The 27139-nt window shown below is 35.4% G+C and overlaps 1 protein-coding gene across 18 annotated transcripts in view; it reads right to left on the bottom strand.

Moving 5' to 3' along the window:
• The window catches only part of INPP4B (inositol polyphosphate-4-phosphatase type II B), a 902865-nt gene that overhangs the window by 31969 nt on the left and 843757 nt on the right, over positions 1 to 27139 (bottom strand). For all 18 annotated transcript variants that reach the window (XM_058287497.2, XM_058287349.1, XM_058287627.2 and 15 more), the window contains 2 exons: positions 24692 to 24804; positions 21220 to 21374 (listed from right to left, as the gene is read on the bottom strand). In XM_058287497.2, coding sequence (XP_058143480.1) covers positions 21220 to 21374; positions 24692 to 24804 — 268 coding nt within the window. The remainder of the gene's footprint in view (positions 1 to 21219; positions 21375 to 24691; positions 24805 to 27139) is intronic.

Genomic DNA, 27139 nt, shown 5'->3' with positions numbered 1-27139 from the left:
GATTAAATTATTTCCACTTGATTCTGGTCTATAAAGTGTTTAAGTAGGCATAATCATTCATTTATGTCCACAGAATATAATTTGGTAATTTAGTAACAAAATAATAAATGATGCCCATGAAAGCCTAAATAGTTTTAGCAAGGTGTTTGGACACTGGAAAGATCTGCTTTGTTTCTTAGAAATATTTTATAATTCATATCAACCCTTGCCTCTGTGTATTTTCTGCAGATAACATTGATGATGTTTTATGGATTAATTTAGAAATTTCTGATGGAAATGTTGTACAGATCATTTTTGAAAATCCTCTTATAATGCTATATGCTGTTCTGTCATCCTCTGTTAAATATAAAGTAAAATAAAATAAAACCTGGCTGGCTGCTCTGTGCTTAATGCAATAATATGCTGAGCCATAACACTGCTTTTCATCTGTTTCTGAAGAATTGAATACCTTCAGAGTAGTATCTGGGAAAACCACTACTGTATCTGCACACTTTTATATGCATGTACGAGATAATCACTGCTGCAAGTTCAAGTTCATTACAGCCTCATTTCAAGTTCCAGCTGGGAATTCAACTTAAATTGAGACTGAAATGGGTTTTGTTATCCCTATTGTGCTGCTTAGAGGAAGATGCTTCACAGTAATAGGGAGAGTGATTGCCTCTGGGACTGAAAACACAGAGATTGAGATATTAATACATACACACATGTAGGCACGCTAATCTAAAAATTAGATAATTCCATAGATAGTCCAAAGAGTCCTGTTTTTTTCCTTTTCTTAAAAACTGACTTAATAGTGGGTTTCTGCTTGCCTGGATTGAGGATCTGCAACATTTATTTTAATATTTTCTGATCTATAACCAAAACTAATGCTCTGATTATAGGAGGCGGGATAGTCACAAAAGATTCCTAAATCATGCTTAAATATATTCACAGACAGATAATGACATTATTGGGCATCAAGTATTTAGGAGATGGAGATAACAATGTACATGAGGGACATTTAATCTTTATGTACTATGTAAAAGGAGAATAGATGAAAGTTTGTATACCTGTGTTATCTTATTCAGAATGATCTACTCTACTGAGTTTGAATGGATGTTTTAAAATTAGACAATTATTAGCTGAAGATTGCCTATTAAGGCACTTTATAAGTAACAGTATGTGTATTTGTAAAAGACCCCTTAAAGTAGTTTGAACCTTCTAGATTCTTGACTTTGCCTTCATAATTTGATATTTTTCTTCTGTGCATTTGTAATTCCATAGTAACAAGAACCAGGGAGCTAAGTAACTATGCATGGAAGGAGTAATCAAGAACACCATTTTCAATAGCTTAGTACATTCAAGTTGGTTTGGTGGTTAAACAGACCACTATTTTCTTAATGCTGACAATCACCAATTTCTGGAACCTAAAGAGAGACAAAACTCTGCATTGATTCTTGCCATTTATGAGGATACACATGACTCTGAAGTACAGATGGAATCTAAGCTCTTCATATAGAACTCACGGCAAATACAACCATCAATTCCAAAATTTATACAGCATGTCTTTGCCAAATAGGAAATATTTTCTATCCTTTATCTGATTCTCAAACACATTTTAAGTCTAGATTAGATTAATGCCCATTAAATTCTTAAAAATAGGAATTATACTTAAAAAAAAGGAATTATACTGGTTTTTGAGTTAACTCAAGGGACAATTGTTTATATACATCATAGATTGAGCCATCAGGATTAATAATTTTAAAGTAGTTGTTTTATATCTTAAATGTTGTATTTAGCATTTATTCAATGTTGCAAAAATCACATTTGAATTCCTACAAAAATGTTTCTTTTATTCAGAAAGTTTTCTTTCCTATAGAAAGGAAGATGGGTCATTTAAAAAAACAATAGCAACAACAAAAAAGCAATTATTATTTCATTAGTTTGTGGAGTTGGAAATACTTTCTCGTAAATAAGAGAGGGTTAAACTGTAAAAACTGCTACTAAAAGTACATTTAAAAGTAAATTTTAAATTTGAATTTTAAAATATTCAAGCTATAGCAGATAAAATGTTAAGTAGAGTCTAACTTTTCCAAAATGGTAAATTTTCAAGGAGACTTGTTTTTGGGAAATTAGTCACAATGGTTTATGGAGCAGAGACTATTAAGAAATGGAATAAGATGAAAGGACACCTGTAAAATTTAATTTTACTAAGGAAGTAAGTGGTAGAAAGATGAAGAAAGTCAGATTTCAAGAACATTTTATTCCCAGGACAATAGAAGCCCCAGGTCCCAGGAAGAAGCTACTATTTGGATGTTTTGGTCACTAATGAAGTGCCGTATGTACTGGAAGCAACTTAGCATAAATATAGGCAAATATTTAACAGGGTGATGAATAGTCTCAAGGGTTAAATTGGCAAACCTAAATCTACAAAGTGTTGGTAACACTAATATTTCATGTCTCTGTTTATAATAGGATGTACTGATTAAATTGACATTTACTATCCTTTAGCAAATTTTTGAAATCTGAACAATACCAGTAACAAGGGGAAATTAAGGAAACACATCAACTTCTTTTTCATCTTTTTGATCTTCATTACTTTATCTTATCCTAAAGCTACAGCAAATTAATCTATAATCAAATTCTTCATTGACTGCCACTTAATATATATTAAGATGAACTAAAGCTAAGTAGTTGAAACTGACTTTTATTATCTCTCCATTTAAGACTAAAAAGAGATAAAGCCTTGGTAGTTGTTCCATTTGTGAAAAATAAATTGACACATACACTTCTAGTGGTGGACTTTGTTTTAGTTTGCTAAAAGCTGCTGGGAGCAATATGCCAGAAATGAGCTGGCTTTTACAATGTGATTTATTAGGTTAAAAGCTTACAGTTCCGAGGCCATAAAAGTGTCCAAATCAAGGCACAAGGTGAAGTTCTCTCCCTGAAAGCTGGCTGCTGGCAATCCTGGACTCCTGCCACGTGGTGAGGCACAATGGTGGCTCTGCCCATCTCTTCCTTCTACTCCAGGCTCACTTTCTCCCTGAGCTCACTGTGAATGACCAGGCACATGGCAGGGTATAACGGCAGAGTTGGCTGGCCTCTCCCCTCTCCTCTGGGTCTCACTGCTCGTTCTGCTTTGGCCTGTTCTTTCTGTTCCTTTTTCTCTCTCCTAGGTTCATTAACTTTAACTTCTGCAGGCTTCTCTCTGCTGCTGTGGCCTTTCCCCTTGTGTCTGCAGTTCTTTGTTCCTCTGTTTTTAAAGGACGCTGGCAAGAGGTTTAAGACCCACCCTGGTCATGCCCTACTGGAGCTATCTAGTGAAGACTCTTAAATGGTCTAATGTAAACAATGGTTCAAAATAGGTTCAACTTAGGAACATAACTTTCTGGGGTCCATATAAAAGACTCAAACCAATGCAGACTTGAAATTGAGCATCAAAGGATCTCCCTCTCCTCCTGTGAACACTTCCAGAACTTTCTGGACCCAACCAGATGACACTCACACATGCAGCCTTGCATGCGTTAATTTGTGTTTCTTGTTTCTCCTACTGACTTGAATTCTTTTAGCGCAAGGAACATATTTTATCTACCTGTACACCTATACCAAAGAAGAGCCTAAAAAAGCACCACTTGAGCCAAGGGTGCCTCTTAGAGTGCAGGAGTGAAGTGCTGCTCTCTCTAGCACTTGTATTTGCTAGCTGCTCAATAAATAAATGCATTAGATTAAAACTGATTGTGTCTTAGTCAATACTAGAATTTCATTAGCACAATGCTAAGATTTAGAGCAAGAGTTATTTGTACTGATTTGATATTTTAATCAGTTCATGCTGTCAAAAAGACTAGAAAATGAGGAATAATTCTGGTTTCTTAGACTCACTCAAATACAACAATCCCTCATTTTCACAAATAGTTTCAAAATAAACAAAGCTCTTTCACTGAGCTATTATTTTTCGGATCATGCTTTTTTCCCCCTCTTACAGCAGCTTGGAGGAAGCTATTTTAGGTTCAATCTCTTCTCTATTACAACAGCATTCAAGAGTACAAGAGGCTAGATACAATCCAGTTTAATATTATATTTAAAGCACTGCAGAATTTATACCCCATTCTGGCCTGACAATTATGAATGGAATACTAAAATACAAGAAGAGTTTGAGAATATTTAAAAAGAAATTGTTTTGTTTAAACAAAGCACTAAAAAAGGAATTCTATTTTGTAGAAGCAATATTTTAAATATTATTAAAATATTTTAATCCAGTTAAACTGGTGGAAGAGGATTCTTGAACAAAATCAGCTTACGGTTATGTTTGCAAGGCTTATGACTGGTTCTGACAAAGCTTTTCCTAATTATAAGCTTAAAGAATGGAGGTTAGCTTGAGTTGAGCAACAATGGTGTTTACAAGCATTGAGAGAGGTCAACTGAAATTGAAACTATAATAGGAAAGATAGGATTTCTGTTTGTTTCTTTCACAGATTTCTAGCCCAAATATACTGTCTTGACTGCCTCAGTCTGAATTATGTCAGTTATAAAGGGGAAAAGTACAAGCAGGTTAGAAATCACCTAGGAAACTGATTTATTTGTGGAGAGGTAAGGGTTCTAAACCTAGATAATTATAAAATTCACTTTTCTTGTTTTCTCTAAGGTCATTGCTTTCTCAGAGATCATAACTTGATAAACTAACCTAGTTTTAATATTTACTGTCAATATGTCCCAATCATCAGCCTCTAGCAAAACATGATGAAATTTCTCGATAAATCAATAGATTTTTTTTTTATTAAGAAAAATCAAAGCTCTTGAAGGAGGAATACCATTTTTTTCTTAATGTATCAACCAGGTGATACTAGCTGAAAGGTCACCTTCTGTTTCTGTAGCTGCCAGCAGTAGCCACACTTTTCTTACCTCCCTACTCTCTACCCTCAAGGAATTAATTGCTCCTTATCTCTGATTCCAAAGGCAGCTTATTTAAGGCTTAACCCACCATTATTTATTTAGATGTGATTTACCCTGATGGGTTTTGAGCTTGTCAGGGGAAAAGAAAACCTCCTATTCATACGTGCATCTGCAATATGAAGCACCTTACTTGGTCGATAATATGCACTCAAAAAGGCCTTACTTCTTTGACATGGCCTACTCCTCATGGTAAATGGCTTTAGCCATAGTGGAATAATGACCCACAATAAAATATTATACTTTATTTAGAAACAATTAAAAGGGCAGTGGCTGGCCAGGGTCAAACTTATTTAAGCCTTACATTGCAGAAAGAAACATAACACAGAAGTAGGTCACCATGGTACTGTACAAGCTGTGTTATGTGGTGGTAGGTAAACCCTTGAGATAGACATGACTCCATCTCCACCAGTAGGATAAAGCAGCGCTAGCTTAGGGTCTGGTTCTCCCTCCACTTTCCCATCTCTATTCTTTGGGAGGAATAAGCAGTTACTGGGTAAATGCAGCTACTCACTGTTATCCTGTTCTTTTTGACATTACTGCTTGTTTAATGGAGAACTGAAATTAACTTGAACCAAGTTCAAATCATCTATCTTACCAAATTTTAAACTTGGTCAAGATTTTGTGGTTTGGTTCAGTCCAATATCAACCACAAAAGGGTGAAGAATTTTCAGTTTTGCAAATTTCATAATTTTTTAATATAGATAGAAAATACCCAAATATGCCATACCATGGTATTTCTTTTTTTAAATTCTTATTTATTTATGTTTATAAATGTTTGTTTGCAGAGTTCTAAATTGCCTATTGTTGCAGTTTGATATAGTTATGAATTCAAAAAATAGATATTGGATTATGTTTGTAATCTGGTCTATTACTGGGCATGATTATGATTAGGGATTTGATTGGGCTACCTCATTAGGGTGTTAAAAGGCATGGCAGGGAAGCAGACTTTGCCCAGTGGTTAGGGAGTCCGTCTAACACACGGGAGGTCTGCGGTTCAAACCCCGGGCCTCCTTGACCCATGTGGAGCTGACCCACGTGCAGTGCTGATGCGCACAAGGAGTGCCGTGCCATGCAGGGGTGTCCCCACGTAGGGGAGCCCCACGCGCAAGGAGTGGGCCCCGTAAGGAGAGCTGCCCAGTGCAAAAGAAAGTGCAGCCTGCCCAGGAATGGCGTAGCACACATGGCGAGCTGACACAATAAGATGACGCAACAAAAAAAGAAACACAGATTCCTGTGCCACTGACAACAATAGAAGTGGACAAAGAACATGCAGCAAACAGACACAAAGAACAGACAACTGGAATGGGGGGTGGGGAGAAGGGGAGAGAAATAAATAAATAAATCTTTAAAAAAAAAAGGCATGGCAAAGAACAGAGTTGAAGCTTTTGATGTGAGGGTTTTTGATGTTGGAGTTTTGATGTTGGAATTTTATGCTGAAGCCTTGAGCTGGAGTTCCAGGAAGTAAGCTCACTGAGGAAAGAGAAGTCAGCCCCAGGAAGAGAGGAAGCCCGAGCCCAGGAAGAAGCAAGCCCTGGGAAGAAAGGAACCTTAAACCCAGAGAGAAGCAAGACCCTGGAAGGGAGGAACCCAGGAAGCCTGAACCCTCACAGACATCAGCAGCCATCTTGCTCCAACACGTGAAAATAGACTTTGGTAAAGGAAGTAACTTATGCTTATGGCCTGGTATCTGTAAGTTCCTACCCCAAATAATACACTTTATAAAAACCAACAAGTTTCTGGTATTGCGTATCAGAACCCCTTTGGCTGACTAATACACCTACTGATTAGATATATTTGAATAAAAGTGTGCTCTATCATGAAATTCATACCCACTTCTTAAAGTACAGAAAGTATATAATGCTCACTTAAGCTATTATACTTAATGTCACAGCTAAGGCCAATAGGAATAAAAATATAAACATTTACAATTGACCATAAAAAAAAGAAAATCAAATCAAATACCACAGTAGAGCCTGGGAAAAACCTTCCTAAAGAGCAATATGTGTGAAAGAAGACTATGTGTTTCAATTTATTAACCAGTGAGACAAACTTCTTTTAAAAGTTTGTGATTTATGTGATTTATGGATCCAGGAATAAAAAAGATAAATACAAACCAAAAGAGACAGCCTAAGTACTTAGAAGTAAGAACTCAGAGTAAGATTGCCCGTTCCACCTTTTCCCAGCTATGAGGCCTTGGGCAAGTCATTTCACTCCTCATTTCTAAAGGAAAGATAGTAATTGTAAAATGCTTAGAAAAGTACCTGGCACATAATAAACACTAACTAACTGGAGGGAAGGAAGGAAGAGAGGGAAGGAAGCAAGCAAGGAAGGAAGGAGACAGAGTTTTGTCCTATTTTACTTTGTGCTCATCACATTTTATTTAGAACCTGGTTCCAGTTTTGCTTGTCATTATAAAGGGACATTATAAAGGGAAGAATATATCGTGAGACAGTGGCAATATCTCTCAAGAAGAGAAGGCGGATTTGTACCTAAATTTAAACATTAATTTAAGATGAGGATTGTGGCTAATAATCTTAGATGAAGAGTGTGGTTAATACAAATATAAGAATGTTCCTCTATCATAAAGTGTTAAAAATATGGTGATACATGGGAAATATACAACTAATGTGACTTATGGACTATGGGTAACAAAAATATTGTAATATTTTGTAGAAAAGGCAAAGAAGTTACTATACCAATGTTGAGGATAAAAAGAAGGAATATGGGATATAGTTTCATGAGATGTAAGTAGGATTAAGCATTTCTTTTTCATTTTCTTCATTAATGAGGAGACCTTGGTTGTGTCATTTAACCAATCTGTGCTCATTTAGTCATTTTTCAGAGCTCTGGAGAAACAATTGAGTTTGTTTTTAGGATTAAACAAGATAAATGTGCCTGGACAGGATTTTTTTAAAGGTCATAACTTCCATAATTTGTTATGCTGCCTTTTGTCTGTTATATTATTTTCTGAAGTTGAAATAAAGTTAAAAAATAATTAAAAGAACACAGCATTGTTTTCTAAATATCTGACAGGGTGACTTAAGGAGGAGATGCTGGCTTATTCGATGTTGATCCAGGCAGATGAATGGATTAATAATTGGAAGTTTATGGGTGACACATTTCAGTTTAATGTGAAGTTTTATAAAACTATAGCTCTGCAACCACCGAATGGGTTGATACACAAAGTAACAAACTCCCTGCCATTGGACATATTCAAGTAAAGGTTAGCTGACAATTTGTCAGAGATGTTGTGTAAAAACTACTGCCTGATTGACAGGGTCACTAGGTAATCTCTAAGGTCTTTTCCAATGTTTCAGTCTTAAAGTACCATTAGCCCAAAAAGTTTCAAGTGCAAAGAAGCAGAAAGAGTTAGAAATCTGACTTTAGGAGAGTAACCATGGAGGTTTGAATCAATAACATTTTATTCTACTACCATATAAAGCTTGTGGTCTTTCACCAACTCATGTAAAGAGTGAGCAAAGTAATCTATCTGGAATATTTTGGGGACGTTCATGTGTCAATTAATGGTTATTCTTCTCTTGCCAGTTTGTCTATTTTAATGAGATGCAAAAACATGTGCATGTTTCAAGTTAATATTAGTGACTGAAACAGTACCATTAGAAAAACACCTAAGAAATCATAATCAATAAGTCATTTCAACTAAACTGCAATTTGCAAACAAGACCAAGTTAGGTCTAAGGAAAAGGAACATTCAAATGATGTTAATCTTTTTTTCTTAATATCTATAACTTTTGCCTCCAAACCAAGTCAAAGAACAATTTTAAATAAGCTTAATCACAATTCATTTTTCAATTTCAGTTTCTTTACTTGTCCTATAAGTCTTGCAAGGCTGCCAAATTCGTTTTGTCAAAAAATACTTCTCTAAGTGACTTCTGATTATTTCCTCAAACTTAGAGATCTAATCTTGCTCTAGTAATTCTGTATAAATTCTTACTGTTGCTCACAAAAGCATATCTTCTCACAGTGTAATCAGTTCAGACTCAGGAATGGAGCATCCAATTCCATTCAACATGCTATTCCTGCCACCATCACAGCTGGGAGAATCACTGACCCTTTTACATCAGATTCAGGTTATAGAATCTTCAAGTGAAAAATCTACCAGGAAATGCAATTTAAGGTCTAGTGTACCTTTTTAAAAATAACGTTATTAGACAAGCACAATTGTTGACATAAGGTATTGCAAGCTGTTGGACCAGAAGGTATCTAGTTTCCCCTAAAACTGTTAACTCCACTTGTTCAGATTCTTCAATAAAATCTTGGTCTTATATTGAAATACCATGCCTTGCCTTTAGGTATCTTGGTTCTTAATGAGGACATACAGTCACGCAATGATAATGGAGCAATAGGCCGATTTTTGATGTGACTAGGAGCACTGCTTCAACAGTTATTTGCACAGGGGTTTGGAAGAGCATTAGATTGCCACGCCCTCAGAGCAGAAATCAACAGCTATGGGGAGAGCCGACTGCCTTCCCTGTGGCAACTTTCTCTCCTAGAAGCTGGGGTAAGTATTTAGTCAAGATGGTTTGCCCAAACAGGCTTGTTTGTCTTTGTAGGAAAGAGAAAGCCTTGCCTACCTGGAAGATACGCATCAACCACCAAAGGGGTCACAGCCATGAGAGTTTGAGATCTCTGTTGATAACATGTTTTTACCTTGTTAAACCCCAAATAAATTAGATGGCTGCTTTTTCTCCCTTATCTCCCATGCACGTTGGTTGAAATTCTTCCAAGATTCTTTTAGTTTTGTTTTTTCCTTGATTGTGATAAAATTAGTTTAATAAAAAAAATCACTTTAATCACAAATCACACAAGAGGAAATTACTGGAGTTCAGAAACATATTGGCAAAGTGTGCTAATACCATTTTAACATTAGGTTGGACAAAAGAAGATTCAAAACACAACTTCTAACTTTCAAATTAAGCTTTTAAAAAAAACCCCACAAAATTCACTTGCATTAATCTACAAACATCCAAAAATCCTTAAAGCTTTCTTAAAAATTTGAAGTTTTTATTTTCCTTTCATCTACAGCATGAAATCCAGGTTGTCAGTGTATCCAGCTTTTGTTATTCACAGAATATGGTCAAAGTTGCATAATAAAGAAGCATATACAATTTATCATGGAACTATGATAAACTAAGCTGCAAAGAAACATGACTTTATTATATCTCGAAATAAGTAGAAATGGAAAACAAAGTTTTTACTTTCTGTTATGGTCTGAAACCATAACCTCTGTAATATAACATTTTAACTTATAAAGAACTCTAGGATTGCACTTTGGGGGAAGTTCTGACTACCTCGATATCAAACAGTATACTTTTCTTAAAATAGACTTATTTAAGCCCTGTGCCTTAGAATTGATTTCTAATTGTGTACAGTATCTGTCTACTCTAAGAATGCTACTTTCAAGACTAAAGTCTTGCTACCAAGTTGTAAGGCCCAGTTGTACAGAATGTCATCATCTCTACTTCTAACACATATTTTATTCATTATTTGTCACTCAGCGACCCCAAGATTCATTAGCAACTTCTAAGTTATTAACTTACACTATAAAATTGTGTTTATGAAGTTAAACCACAGAAGGAAAACCAATGTAGAGTGGAGCTTGGGCTTTCAGTGGGATGTTAGCCTGTCTCTCCTGTAGTCACGACAAACCCAGGAGAGGTCCACTCAGGTAGGTGCCTCAGTTACTGTGTGACTTAGGATCAGGTGACCTTTAGCCACATGAATCTTGCATGTATGCAGGTAAGATTTTTATTCTTATAGGAAAAACGCTTTTCCTTTTTAAATAGTGACCAAGGATGCAAGGAATTTATAAGAAATGCATCCATTTTAAGAGTAACTGCTGTAAAAGTAGTTCACTCTTGTGAGCAAAAGGAAGGCATTTTCCTCCTCCTTTTCTGGCACAATAAAATCTCTTGACAGCTCTAATATGTCTTTTTTCTTATTTTTGTCCTAGTCTCTTCAAGACAAAAAATGTCTTTATCACAAAATCAAATAAAACTATATGCATTATAGAAATTTTAACTTTGAATTTATGTTATAAAATTATGGAACAGAAATTGAACAAAAGACGATATCTAGTATATTCCTATTCTCAAGAGCAAAAGAGCAGTCAAGGTGATTTGCAAACTCTAAGGCATATAAAAATACAATATCATTATTTTCTCAAATAGTTTGAGAAGACAGACATTTCAAAAACACATAAATTCAGAGGTAAAAGACTAGATGTTGACTGCTTTGTGGAAAAAATATAAATTAGGATTATTCAGCTTGGACTGAAGATTGCTGAGATTTTTGTAAGAGTCTTGAACATAGGCTATAGGTAATGCTTTATGTGGCTTTATTTTTATTTAAGTATTTACACTCAGCTTTTTTCCAAAGAGAATTTAAGGCAGTTTAAAAGAATACATGAAATTTAATAAGATATCAAGAATGAAAAGTGAGAAACAGTAAATACCAGGATAATGCCATAAAATGGGAGTATATACGAGGCCATTGCAGTAAAAAAGAAAAAAAGTCCATTAAAGAATTCTACATTTGAAGTATATGGGTCAAAGATTTGGCCCTGAGCTTTTTAGTAGTCTTCACAAAGGGAAACCACAAAATTAAAGCACAAATGCACAACAACAGTGCTCCCCACACACGTGGTACACACAGTCTCCCACTGTCCTCCCAACGCACATAATGTGCACCTGTACAGATAGGTATGGAGAATGATATGTAAGCCTAATATTAATGCTATAGAATGATTTCAAAGAATACTCAAAGAAGGCACTTCACAAGTAATGAAAATGTCTGACAACATGAATGAACCTTGAAAACATTAGCCTAAGCAAAAGAAGATAGTCACAAAAGACCACATGTTGCATCATTCTGTTTGTATGAATGTCCAGAATAGGCAAAAGTAGAGTAGTGGTTGCCTCGGACTGGAGGTGGGGGCTTTTAGGCAGTGACAGCTAATGGATATGGGATTTTATTTTGGGGTGAGGAAAGGTTTTAAAGTTAAACTTCAGTGCCAGTTGCCCAACTCTGCAAATATACTGAAAACCATTGATCTGTACACTTTAGACAGTTGAGTTTTATGGTCTGTGACTCCTATCTCAAAAATATAGCTATTAAAACTGTCTTTAAGTACATCCTTACAATAGACCAACAATTCCCAAACTTAAGGGTGCATCAGAATTATCTCAGGGTTCATTAAAACACAGATTACTGGGCTGAACCCTAGAGTTTTCTGATCCATTAGGCCTGGGTGAGGCCTGATAATCTGCATTTCTAACAAGTTCTTGGGTGTTCCCCCTATCAACTTTTAGAGAACCAGTGCAATAGATGACAAGAGTAGTTGAAGGGGCTATTTCTTATACTATCCTCAAGATATTTTGAGGACATTACACCAATGCACAATTTATTTAAAAACTATCCATTAAATAATCCGTTAAAAAAACATGATAGAGGAGGTAATAGTAATAATTGTAATAATAATTACTACTACCACCACCATAACCACAACATCAAAACAGCTGAAGCAGCCTTTAATGTTTATTGATCCTTACTATGGAACGGGTACTGTGTTAAGTGTTCCAATGATCATTATTTAATTTAATTCTCACAACAATCCTATGAGATGATGGTGCTGGAGAAATTATAATTATAGTGATAGTTAAATGTAATAAGTAGTAGGTCTTGTTACCAATTTCTTTATATTCATTGTTTTATTTTATAGGTAAAGAACCAAAGACGCTTAGAATTTCATTCCCACTGCTAATAAGTGAAGTCTGGTAGTCTAACTTCAAAGCCCTTCCCTTTAACCACTGCACTAAACTCAATTTTACTGCCGTATTGATGCATCCCATTCTCCAGTCAGCTGGCTTAAATGTTACATTTTAGAGTATTCAGAGCTGTGATTCCCCCAAAACAGGCTGTGACACTTGAAGATTATCATATGTGATTTGTTACTAATAATAAACCATCAATTTTGCAAATGATAGGTTTTATAAATTACACTCTTGATCCCTATAATAATATCATTCACACCCATACGAATTGTGATATGCTCAATGAATGGGAGGGACTGCGGAAAAATTATTCGTGATATATTTTTGCTAATAGGACTTTAGGCCATTATCTGTTGGGCATAAAGGTATTATTCTGGGCATTTGAACTTCCTTGTCACCTGAGACCTTTTGATCGGGAGAAATGGCTTGTTGGTATTTTGGCTGCTTTTCTATAAATTGTTACCCCCAGACCAGTTTTCACAGGACATTTGGCTATGACGACTTCCTGTTTGTTCTCCTGGGCTAGAAACTCAATCAATGTAACCCAAATTCAGGTTAGACTCAGGGTTGAAACCCTTCTGTGTTTCCCAGAGTGTGGTAAGCACTCTGATGGGAGGAAAGATTTTTAGGTGTTACACTAACAATAGATTAATTTTAACATTTGTTTATTTATTCCTGTGAGCATTAGTAACAACATAACAGGCAAATCATGTGTATGCTTTTCTGTATATTATTGCCTACAACATGCCTGAAACAAATCATTGTTAAGGTGGCACTTCTGGAAAAAATCATTAGGTGGTTAAATGAATGACTGCTTTGATAAACACTCCCTTATGGCGACTGAATGTCCTAACAAACTTATAAACTCTAAAACCAAGCAAAGTCTGAGATAGAACAATGATCTTTATCCCATAAATGTTTGACTTCAGGTTGTTTCCCTCTTGAACGCGGTACCCAGGTTCAGCGCTCTGAGGCTATGTTCACTCAAAGCCTTGCGCTCAAGTCGCAACCTTCTAGGGGCGTAAACAGACTTTCCAGGTTTTCACATAACTGCACTTCAAAATCATCCAGACCTGGTCTGCCGGCATCTCGGGCTTCTTTAATGAGACAGCCCTTTCTACAACTAGTTCTGTTACACTTCGTTCTCCAAGTGTAAAGGCCTGTGGTTTTTTGTTTGCTTCTCAGCTGGAAGTTTGCTTCCTTTGTCTAAAATGAAGCTCTGCCCACTCTTCCCAGTAAAAAGCCTCATATCAAGTGGCAGGCTCCTGTCAAAATGCTGCATATCTCTACCCAAACCTGAGGGACACTTTCTGTCCTATTCCACTGTGCTTTCATTTTAAACAAATCAAAAATACTTTTAAAAAACTACCACTCCTGAAACCATCTTTTCTAGAACTTACTTTAAACACAATGGGCCAGTGGTTTTCAAATGCTAAAATATTTTCTTAACCTGTAGTTATATGCAAACCCCAATATCAGAAACATATCAAAGAGGTGATACTGGAAGTGGAAACCTGCATGGCCAATTAACACAGGTATTTGATCTCACTTATGTCATTAGGGAAATGAAAATCAAACCAAGATACCACTTTCACCCATCAAAATGCACAAAACTCTTAAAGCACAAGTATTGGGGGCATGTGGAGAAATGATAACATGTGTGGCATGTGGGATATAAATTAGGATAGCTATTTTGGAGAGCAATCTGTTAGTATCCAGCAAACTTGAAAAAATAAATACCTTACCAGACATTCCACTCATGAGTTTATAAACTGAAGAAACTCTCATATTTGTATTCACAGATACACATATAAGGATATCCATCCCATCAGATGCTTGTAATAAAGTATTAGAAGCAACTTAAAAGTCAATAGGGCTTTGGCAAGATCTCTAAATCACCTAGCCCAGTCACTGAAAGATAATTTACGAATTTAAGAAAACCTAGTATTAATCCTGGGGCTTTTCTTCTAAGTCCTTAAAGACTGTGGGAATTCTTCAATTTCAGAAATACCAAGGGACATAAGGATTTAACCCCAGGTCTCCCCAACTTTAAAAACTGCAGCACAAGTTAAATGTGTTTGTTTTAATTAGATTCATTTCTATGCATTAGATTGGATTAAATTAAAATTTAAACCAGCATATATTCCATCGACCTATATGTCTAGCCCCTCAGTTAATAATTTCAGGATGTGAAAGAGGTGATTTATTTGTAAAGGCATGGGTAAAACTCCTAGCTGCTCTTGATGATGAGCTCCACACTCACAGGGTTGCAAGTCATTAGTATTAGAAAACAAACATACACCAAAAACTGGAAAAATAAATAGACCTCAAAGCACTTTTATCTACTAGCAAAATAATATGACAATGTATTTTGTCACACACTAATATAGGAAGATTCCTAAAGTTAACACTCACATTTTGTTCAGGAAGTTGAAAGTTCTTTTTGTAGGCATTCTTTGATTTCTCCAGTAAGATTAGTTCTCTGTTGGTGGCTCATCCCCAGATGCCTTGTTAAAAGTTAACTTGCGCTAACATGATTTCTAAGAAAGTGCATTCTTCGCAGTATCTTTCATCTCTACCTTCCCTTCCGCTGAAGCCAAACACCCTAAATAGGGTCAGGTGTTGCCTGATTATTGCAATCCTCAAATAAAGGTGACTCCACCCAGGCTCATTACTGATATTTTGTTAAAGGTAAGGACAGAGGCACTGCCTCAAAGAGACCAGGAAGTCCTCAAGGCAAGATAGTAATCGAGATGATGGAAAAACTGTGGCATTTGTGCTGCTCTCCACAAACAAATCCCTTTCACATAGTCAAAATATAGCTTTAAACTTCAGTTGCTGTCTACAATGCTTGTTTTTCCCTTTAATATTTGAAATAGATAATCTGAAATAATAGCAGCTCTTCTCTGACTTGTACAAACAAAAGTAGAGAAAAATAAGCCCAAGTGGGAAACAAGGCTAAAGGAAAGAAGGAAAAAACCTTTCTATTTCAACAGCAAATGAACTACATCTCTCAAAAAGGGAGCCCTACAAGGGACTGGGCCATGGGAAATAAAACCCTTACTTCACTAATTGGGTAAGGTCACTTATTTACAAAGAACACCATTTTATAAGTTATGTTCTCCTGACTGGTGCAGCATGTTGAGAATATGACATTAAGGAAGATAATAAAATCTAATAAGACTGATGGGCCTTTTAGTCTCTCCCTTATGAATTAAATATTTAATAAAATAAAATGGTTAAATCCCATTATTATAAGTGTGATAAACAGGCTGTCTACTGAAACTTGCCCTGATCTTACTGATGGCATGTCAACTATCTTAATTTTTAGGAGTCATTATAGAATGACAGATTGACATAGTAACACAGCTTAAGAAAAATAAAAATTACAGGCAACTAAGCAATATGGAATCACACTGTTGCATTGTATATACACATGATCCCAGAGTCCCTGACAAAGGAAAAAACACTGCAATGGAGTTTTGTTTCTTTACAAAGGCAATTTAATTTCCCAACACAATTATTTCTTGCTAAACATGACAATTTATAATCCAGTCAAATCTATTGTGTTTTTAGTTCAATTCCAATCACCAATTAATCAAATATAAGTTTGAAAGTCTGGAAACATGCTTTCTGCAAATGTACTGGGATGAGTTAGCTCTTAGCACTCATTAGAGAGTACAAAACCAAAAACTGAGTGCTGATTTTGAATTTACCATTCTTAAAATACAAAAACAAATCCTTGCTGATTCAGCCACCATTTTGAAAGCTTCAGCAGTAGATGATCAAGGGAGAATTTGGTGATACGTTTCAAAATTCAACTAAAGGAAAAGATAGATAACAAGGTTTTGGTCTTATCAAAAAGCCATTAAAATAATTTACTAATTAAGGTGGTTGGTTTTAATAAGGAAAACTTTAGTCAAGTGGTTGTACATCCCAGCTCCATTCCTGAAGGCTGGGTCTGTAGTAGGAATCTGGTGTTTTGTTTATTTGTTTGTTTAAGTTTTCTAGGGTTTCTAAGGTGCAGTGAGGGTTGAGTACTCTTGTTTTGGTCTTATGATACAGTCAACCAGCTAAGAGTTTCATTATAGGTTCAGATCTTCCCAGATATTTTGCTAACTTTCTAATCTAAACAGGCTCTTCAGCCATTTCAGTTAAACAAATTCTAATATGAGGTACATGACATGAGGATGCAGCTAAAAGTTATCCTAGATACGTAGGAAAAGACTATGAGATTTATGAAAATTTACCAAAGAAGAATAGATTCTAACTGAGATGAGGCTGTTTTTTGTTTGTTTGTTTGTTGTTTGTCTGTTTTTGAATTTGTATCATAGCCTCTCCAAAACTTTACTTTCACCTTCCAGAACTGTTGCTTATAAAAAATTAAGTCACAGTTGAGCCATAATTTCATGTGCTTGATTTGAAATTGAATGAGCTGCTTAATGTACAGGACCTGAAGCTTTTTTAAACCTTTATCATTCATTCAATGAATATTCATTTAGACTTACTATCACTAAGCATATTCTAGGTAATGGGGAGGCAGCAGGGAACAAAAGCAAAGCAAGATGTTGATTCTGGACCCCCCCCCCTCCCCATAAGGGGAGATTGTAGTCTGTAAATCAGCCCGCTTTATCACTTTTCTACCCTTCTTTTCTATCTGGGACCCCAGAGCTATTATTTTCTCCCTACCTGAATAAATTACTGGCCTAACTCAAAAAAAAAAAAAAAAAAAAAAAAGCAGAGCAAAAAAAAGTGTCTACTCTCATGGAATTTATTCTGGTGAAGGGGTTTCTGAATAAGCAGCTAGACAAACCTTTATTTCTTTTCATCCATAAGTTTCTGCTCATCCATAAATAATTTGGAACTGTTGCATACATAAGTACAATATAATAGAAAAAAATGAACTGTAAAGAAACAATAAAGTGAGAAAAATAGTGCTGATATGATAACCTTGAACCTTAGGGGAAAAAAAAACAACAAAGAAAATAGCCTGAAAGATGCTTAGGAAAGTACAAAGGCAAACATAAACTTTGCTGTAATGAAATTTAAAATTTCAAAACATTAAAAAACATAAAAGTAAAACTACTTTAAAACATGGATTTAAAAAAAAAAATTATATATAGGGTTGTAACCCAGAACATCTGCAAAGTTCTCAAAAATTTAGATCCCTGGATCCTCCTTTGAGCTTCTCAATCATAATCCATATAAAATCCAAATGTACATAGTTTCAAACAGTCCTAGAAGTGGTTCTGATGTGCATTATAGAGCCACTGTCTGGAGTGTGCAACTTCCAGTTGGTGAAGCGAGGAGTTAGCTACCCCCCAAAAATAGAAAACTATAATATTGCCAAAAACAACAATTTCAGGTCCCTGATGAACCAAAGCAATGAAGTAGAGTAGTATTTATACATTAAAAACCCCCAAAATATAAAACTGTAGTATTGTCAAAAACTGCCATTTCAGGCCCCTCAAAATCAACCAAAATGACCAACAGATAGAGAAGTGTTTATACATGAAAAACCTTTGAATGTGGTGTTTGAATAGTGTCCCACCTCTACCCCTGACAGCTAACTGGACACTAAGTTCTATAAGGTAGGTCTGACCGAGGAAACCAGCAACTTTGCTGCCAGAGGGGACTGACTGGATTTAGAGTGGAGAAAGGAAAAACCCAGGCCCAGGTATTGTAAGAAATATTAGCATGCTGGGTGGCAAACAAATACTGAGGTCCCACTTGGGCCATTCACCAGACCAGAGGACTGGCCAGAAATTTGACAGGAATATCCTGGAATTGAGCTTGCCATTGAGGGGCTTGATAAACTCACACACATCCCTGGCTGACCAAGACGACCTCAGGGGGCCTGGTAGAAAATGAAAGCCAGGGTAGACTTGAAAACTGCCTCAACTTTGAATATGCTCCCCAACCCAAACACAGATACCCAGCAGAGGATGGGACTTTTAAGCCCAATCACTGACTGACCACTAAGCTCTGCTGATCCTGGGGTGACTCCAAAAAGCAAGGCTTAAACATGAAAATAAAACAAAAGCCATCATTTCAGAACATATTTGAAAATATTTATTTTAAAAGTAGATGGAAAAGTTACTATCTGATTCTGAAAAGCAGAAGGTAGCAGAATGAATTCCTATTTGATTAGTTCTTTATTTAATCAGTGTTTTTATTTCACTATGGAGCAGATACTGCTAGTTGCTTGGCTACAATGGTGAAGATGATAACTAAGGACTTAAAGACTTAATTTCCAAAAATGTAAAACACCCCAAAAACAAACAAAAAAGACTTAATTTTTCAGACTGGAGTTTGCTCTCTAGTTTCTCAGGACATGGATAGACCAATCTGTTCTTGCACACAGTCTCAAATTCCTAACTAACAGGTTTGGACTAATCAAATACATTGCCAAATAATTTTAAGCAGTAGTATTCCATTTCATTTCATACAAAGAAAATAACTTTAAAATAAAACTAGGAGACCTAAGTTCTAATACTGTCTCTAAAACTTTCCTATCTGCACAGTTTTGCCAAAACACTCTCAACAGTTCAATTTCATTATTTATATTGTAAAAGGGGTTTGATTAAATTTCTAAGGTTGTCTTCTCCATCTCAAATTATGACCACTTGTAAGTGCATATAACAATACACATTCATATTTAAGTATATTTATAAGAAAACTATTCAAGCTTACTGTAATGAGCAAATTAAATCTGTCCTAAATTAGCACAGCATTTGTAAACAAATGCATATTTTTAAGGTGGCATTTAAAGAGCTTATTTTCTTAAATGGGTAAACACTGAATTTGAAACCTTGCTTACAAAAGTTACCAGGAGATTTTAATAATTTTATGTATGGTATTTGGCTCAAACCTCATGTCACAATATATTCGCAAATGTAAAACCATAGGGGTCATAATTAACTAGATTGTATTGCACTTGGAAGACCAACAAGCTAATGGTCTGATCTTCCATATTGCTTTTTTTAATTTATTCAACAAAAATTATTTAGTGATTATTGGGTATCAAACATTGTTCTAATCACTTTACACTTGTAACATAACATTTGTGGAACTCATTTTTCAACTGTTAAATAAAGTACTTCACTAGAAATTTGATCTAAAAATGGGAAAGACTTAATCTTGCATAAAGAGACATTGGTTCTGAACAAGTTTTATGCTACACTGAAGTACATAGTTTTATAGTTTAACATACATTTGACTATTTACCAGTTTATAAGAATTATCTTTTTAACTTAAGGTCCTATCTTACCTCTAGATTAAATATGCAAGTAACAATTTCACCTTCCAGATAATTAATCTTAGTGAAATGAATTTTATAATATCATGTGCTCCAGCTCTCCTCACCAAGACCTTAGTTCTATCCATAGTACATTTGTATTATTTTTATGCAATTAGAAGATTTCAAGCTCAGATTCTGAATTTTCCCTCTGTTCGTGCTGAAAGATTATTTTTGAAAGAACTTTTTATATCAACGAAATGTGTTTTACATGGCTGAGCCATTCTCATCCTTATATATTTGTCAAAAATTGTGATAGAACTCTACTGAACAGTGAAAATGCCCAAGAGACATGAAATGGGGTAAAATAGAGGACTGCAGAAACCTCTCATTAGTGGGAAAAACATACACGGATAGAACAAGGGTAGGCAAGCATCAATGATTCTCCACTGAAAGACTGTAGCAGTTAAGAGAGAGGAGGAAGCTAATGACACGGCAGATAAGAAGCAGCTCTCTCTAGTGCATCACATGACTTTTCTTTCTGGGAACAAGAAACCTATCCCATGCTTCCTGGTGTGCTTCTGAGTCAGACTTTGAAGCAAAGAGACAATTTTGCTTAACTTCTTAATTAACGTTGTGTCCTTGCTGACAGACATTGTGAATGAGGCTTTTTTTCCTTCCCATTATGGCTTAGACTTTAGATTTAATTACTGTGGAAATGAATCAAGAAACATAACTTCAGGCATAGCACTTTAAATGTCTGCAGAGTAGCAATATCAATTCTCTATTTTAAAGTATCAGTGTCATCCCATCTTCACAATGAGTGATGTGGAAATAATTTTTGGAAGGAGGTTATGGACCCAAAGATCATGTAGGCCATTGTAAGATCACCTAAGGCTTTGCTTTAACGACTTAGTTTTATTTTGTACATTCTTAATTACTTACATGTCAAGGAAATACGCTGTTCAACTGCTATATAGGAAATGCCCAGATTCCTTTTTACTTAGGTCTAAATGAGCTAAAGAAATACATCTTCCATGCATAGTATCCCAAATAGTCACATTTTCCTTTACTGCCTAAAATGAGTAGAGGGGATATCTAAAATTATTTTATCTTTCATGTCATGAGCTATAGCCATGGAAATGCAATGAAGTCACTAAATGGTTAGACCTCAATGTAAAACATGTAAGTCAAATTAAAAACAAAACAAAAATCCTCAAAAGTGACATTAAAAGAAAAAAATTTGAAGATATAGGATACCTTCTCATACAATCCAGTGCCCGGATAAAGAAGTCCTTGTGCAACTGGTGCTCATCTCTCAAGATGGAGCACTGTTCAAGCGTCACCGACATCGATGTCCTGTCTTTGGCACTTTTACAGCAGGTGAAACGAATACCATTTAGTTTGCGACAAATCTGTAACACATGTGTAAAGTTTGTTGTTCATTTGTAGATTCCTCATAAGTGTCAGCCCCCTCTACCAGACTGCACCAATATGACTTATGGTTTATGTGAATTTATGAGTTAATTGTTTTATTTTGCCCTACTGAGTGTAAACACTACCTTTACATTTCAAATGCCGGTGGAATAGGTTTCATTTATTTAGCTCTTTGTATGTGAGATGGGACTGCCAAAGTCATATAAGATGTTAAATTTCTAGCAGAGGAGGCAATGCTACCTGAGAGGGTGTCCAATCTGGAGTGGGTGATGGTAAGCATCATGGCCCGGAAGCAGCACTATAATTGGGAAGAAGGAAAGTCTATGTTCCCTGGATTGGACACTTGATTCGAATTCTAAACAAGTATCTTCTTACCTTATACTTGAGAACCTTTGGTTTTATGTTATGCAATCTTAAACATCCACATGGTACAGCTGATAAAGAAACCCTCATCAAGACCCACCAGGGGTAAGAACGCACACAATAATGGTCACTATTTATTGTGTTCTTTTGTCCATCAGGTACAATCCTAGGAAATTTTATATAGATTTTTCTCTTAGATTTGACTTTGCATGAACCCTAGAGGAAGGAATAATTAACTTCATTTTACAGATGAGGAAAAAAGAAGTTTAGGTAGGTTATGCAACTTGCACACAACAGAGCAGGGCCTGGATTCAAATGTACAGCTACCTAACGTCAAGGACCAAGCCTTTAACTTCTGCTGTTGCATTTTGTTTCTCTTTATACCTATTTGTTGTTGTTGTTGTTATTCTTATTTAAGTCAGGAGAAGAATCTCTAAGCATTACTAATCACTTGACTCATTGCCTTGTGGTTAATAGGTAGATGACCCAACCCCTTTTTCTTCCCATCCTCTACTGGGATTCTGATATGAGATATCACTAAGCACTTTAGTATCAACAATGCTAGTCGACATGCATTTGAAATAAAACTTTAGTGATATATAAAAAAAAGTCCTGCTTTATTATCTGCCATCAAGGAGGCCTTAGCAGTTACTTGCTTTGAGGAGGGAACATAATATATTTTACCAATGTTCTAATTGTTTTAATTATGATTCTGGTACTTAAACTATGATTTACAAATCCCTATTTATTTAGTCCTTTGGTACTTTTTCACAATTTCCAATTTAAGTGATTAGAGAAATAAGTGAAAATAGTATTTTACCAGGTACTCTTTTATCTTCTAGACAATTCTAATCCTTTGAAATAAACAAGAATTCAAGTTTTCTAATATAAAATAATAAAGGCTTGCCTATATCCATAGGAGTAACATATAGACTTCAATGGCTCTCATGACTTGTGATTTTTAAAAAGAAGACATTCTACTAAAGACATTCAATTTTTCAAATTTAAAAACAAGGGGAGGGGAGCAACTCCAGCAGGGTAAACAGTTCGGGTCTTGACTTCTGTGATTTCGGAAGTATATGGATTTAAATATATATTTAACATAATTGGCATTTGGCACTTAACATTTTCATTTTTATTTTTTAAATTCAATAAAGATGAAACCAAATAGCTTCATATTTTTTAATTAAAATGTAGTACAGTGGAAGAAATGCTTTATTAAATCAATTAAAAAGAGAGGAAAGTGAAATAGAGACAGAGAAAAAAGCTCTTTGGAAAATTTCAAAAGGAATCTCTATATTTCTTTATGTAAAGAATGATATTAAGATCCTTGGTTTTCCAAGAGGATACTGAAACTGAAGCATCAAGACTACAGCACTGCTGTTAATGAAGTCAATGTTCCTAGAGAATGCTGAATTTACACACCATGGGTGCATGTATATACAAAGGCAGGAAATCATCCTTTCAATGGTAAATTGTGAGTAAACCATATATAAGTTGGTACATACATTTCAGAGAAATATTTAAAAAATGATTTATAGGAGAACTTTTTTAATATATTGAAATAAGGAAACTTAATAGAGAATATAAGCATTCATGTGCACACATGTACTGCATCATTTATCTACTTGCATAGCTACATGATCTGTGTATGACATATTTATATGTTCCTAAGTTGTTAAATAGCCTTTGTAAATTATCAAACTATCTTCATGCTATAACATTAATAAAATAGCAAAAGTAACTTATGATCAACTTTTAGGAATTTTTTGTGAGAATGAACAACTGTAGTAGCCCTTGATGATGAAAAAAGAAGCACACAGGGGAAAGAACTATTAAAAACCTTTGTGTAATACAGTACAGTGCTAAATGCGATTGGTATAAATGAGCTGCCTGAAAGCAGTGTTTCGTATTGTTACCTCTGATATCCTTCCCTGGGTCTCCAAGAGGGCATGGAGGGAAAGTAAAGCAAACTTCTCCCTTGTTCTTGGTTAATTATTTTATATAGTCTCATGGTAAATTATCCATTTTTTTCTTCCCAGAAGAGAGTAAGTTATACTGGGTTATAATTGAAGCACTGGCAAGAGGGGAAAAGGCTCTGTTAAGCTAGTGATAGAGAATGAATAGGGTATGCTAGAAGACTTGTTATCCTGAAGGCCAAATTCCACAAGCAACATTGGTCAATAAGTACAAACATGGTGTTCATCATGGCGTTCATTTTCAATGTGTGCCTTTCCAGATGAAAGGGTCTTAGAAAAATTCATAAGTTCAAGTGAACTATGTCTAAATGGTTGCCAGATAAATGCTAAAGGCATGCCAGATAAAGCATGATTGTCTCTTTCACTCCTGTAGAAACCTGGGAAGGAACGCAGGCAGCTCATTTACCCTGAGGGCACCATTAAAATGAGAAAGAACCACACAAAACATAGCTCATCACTCTAAGAGCAAATCCACAAGTAATAAATTCTATGCCAATATCTAAATTAACAAACCTATTTTAAAGCTCATTAAGTGAACAATATGTCTAGGAACCTCAGTAGGGCTGTGAGTAAAGATCTGATAACTAGACTTCGCTGAAACCATAAATTCTAGAGCAGCAGCTCAATATGCTTGTTGATGTGAGATAGATTGTAATATGCAATATCAAGAAGACCACAGACACTTCATTTTAACCTCATAGTGCCAAACCCATCTGGAGTTTACAAGAATAGCTAGGGAATATTATTCTTTCTTGTTGAGGTCATCTTCATCCATCTCTTATTCTAATAGATGAATGGAAGTTCTAATGATAGTGAAAAGGCCTAACCTGGATAACAGTGGGTGGTAACCAGTAACGCACAGTGTCGAGGTTGGACCCAGCATAGCAGATACCTCATAATGCTTGCAGGTCATCATGGTGACAGAGAATAAAATCTGACATTAGAACACTTACCATGGCAGCCAGCCACATGATTTCTACATTCTTCCTTTTTTTGGCTTGGATATTTTGGTGGAGATTTTCTAGTAAATCTTTTAGATCATTTTGTTCTTGAAAATGTGAAATATCTGAAAAAGAATGAAGAAAAAAAACCCCACAGTATTAATATTAAGCTACCCATGGAGTCTTCCTCAATCTATTTGTTAATGCAACTTCCAATACAAGGGCCATTTGAAGCAAAGAATATCTGAAGATAATTATGCTTAGTAATTCTTCAAGTTTTATTCTTTACTTAGAAATATGCCTCAGTCTCCCTCATTTCATGCTCTCCACAACTGTGGTACTGCCAACTGATCATTTAATACTAGTTTGCCAACAAGGAAAACATTTTTTATGAGGATGAAGTTTGTTGGCTTCCTTCAACCAAAGTATATGACATAGATGAGATATGTATAATCATCTTCCATTTTTTCTCTACTGAAAATCAAAAAAATATTATAAGATTGAACATCTCAGGGGTAGAAGAAGTCTGCAAATTCAAATAAGCAACATATAATAAGGCTCCTCAATCTTGGCACTATTGACATTACATTGTGTATTCTTCTTGCACATTGAACATTTTAATATTTTAAAGTGTTAAATCTGGGATTTATTCCCTGAGCAATCTATTCCTTAAATTTATATCCAGATAGTGATTTGACAAAGATTATCTTGAGTGTCAACAGCTAACAAAAACAAACAAATCAATGAAAAAACACCTTTCACAGTTTCATAGTACTCTCCTTCAGGATTTAGCCTCTTAACAATATCTACCCAAGAGTAGAAGTGGTGGGCAAACCAAAAATATCCACTGAAAACAATTATATATTACCTTGGAAAATATGACCACAGAAAAGGAGAAGGTTGGGTACAATTCAGATGTGTACCCTGGTTTAGGGTGGTGAGATTCAAAATATTCATATAAAATACATACATGTTCCTCTGAATTAGTTCCTAAAAGTGAAAGCTATCAAAAGTCAAATCCTTACTATGTAACTATAAAGAGAATCATCTTTACCTACAGAAAGGGAAGGTTTGATTAAAGGTGCCACATTGCTAGGTAAGCAACTCCCCAATATATAAGGATTTTAACAGAATACAGCCCAAAGAGAAAGGGAGGGAAGAGAAGGTAGAACACTTTGAAGAAAGCCCCTGAGTCACTGAAGCTAATGACAATAAGGATGCTTTTAAAGGTATACTTAAAGCATACAAGGAATAAGAAGTCAAGTCTACCATCACTGCTTATAGTGTTGGTAAATGGCAACCAAAACAAAAAACAGGGTTATCATAAATTAGAACTATAAGCAACCTTTAAAAATTAGGTACAGGTATATTATTGATGTAGAAAATGTCCTTGACATAGTAAAAGGAAAAATTGACCAGATTAATGTATGAATTTGTGTAACATGTTGACATCTGTATGTATGTCTATGTGTATGCAAATACTTACATCTTTATATATGTGTATATGTGCAGAGTGAGCCATTTGTTCAGATACTAACACTGGTCATCTTTAAGTTGTGAGATTTAGGATGATTTTCAACTGCCCTCTTTTGTATCACTTGAGTCATTAAAGGAAACATGCATTGTTTTAAAATAATAAAATTATTTTAAGAGCAAGGGAGAACAAAAGTATATGCATAAGAAAATGAACCAAAATTCTTATACTATGAAGATCTGACCTCAAAACCTGCACAGTCTAATAGAGGGAGATAGATATTTAAACAACTATTACTTGCAGCAAATCATACTGTAGACTATGAAATAAGTCAGTAAAGATATTAAAGGTCCAAGAGAGGCCATGGTCAATTCTATGAAGAATAGGTAGGCATGGAAAGGTTTCTAGAAGAGGTAATGCTTGGTGGATACAGAAGGCATTTAGGGCAAAGAGGAAAACATCAGGCAGGGCACAGAGATATGGGTCAGTACTACAGAAACTGAAAGTTTGCAGTCCACTATACCCATGGAGTGCATGGCCCCAGGGCAGGAATCATGGAGGGCCTGTTCTGCTCTGCTGAGAAGTTTGGGCATCAGCCTAGACAACGGGAGTAGCTGGCATGCTTGACTAGGAAGAAAACTATTTCTAGGAGGTTCTTGAGATTCTTTCTGAACTCACCTGATATAATGGCTTTCATACTTTTCTGAAAGCAACTTATAAGAATTTCACTTTGTATAATGTCCTACACACATTAATACACACCTCTGTAACAAAAATTTTATGAAATCATATTTACTTAGTGCATGCAATACACCCTGAATATTTTATATTGTATTCCATGTCATTAAAATATTGCTAGTTCCACCAAATTGGTTTATCCACCCTAACTTTGCCATTCAGAATTTTCAAAGCATTGATTTAGGGCAACCCCATGGCCAGGATGATTAAGTGACTTGTTCACGAGGTTCATACTCAAAGGAAAGTCA

The sequence above is a fragment of the Dasypus novemcinctus genome, chromosome 1 (genome assembly GCF_030445035.2).
Source record: "Dasypus novemcinctus isolate mDasNov1 chromosome 1, mDasNov1.1.hap2, whole genome shotgun sequence".
In the NCBI taxonomy this organism is placed as follows: Eukaryota; Metazoa; Chordata; class Mammalia; order Cingulata; family Dasypodidae; genus Dasypus; species Dasypus novemcinctus.
Note: the sequence above shows the minus strand (reverse complement) of the source record. Positions and strands in the feature narration are given on the sequence as shown.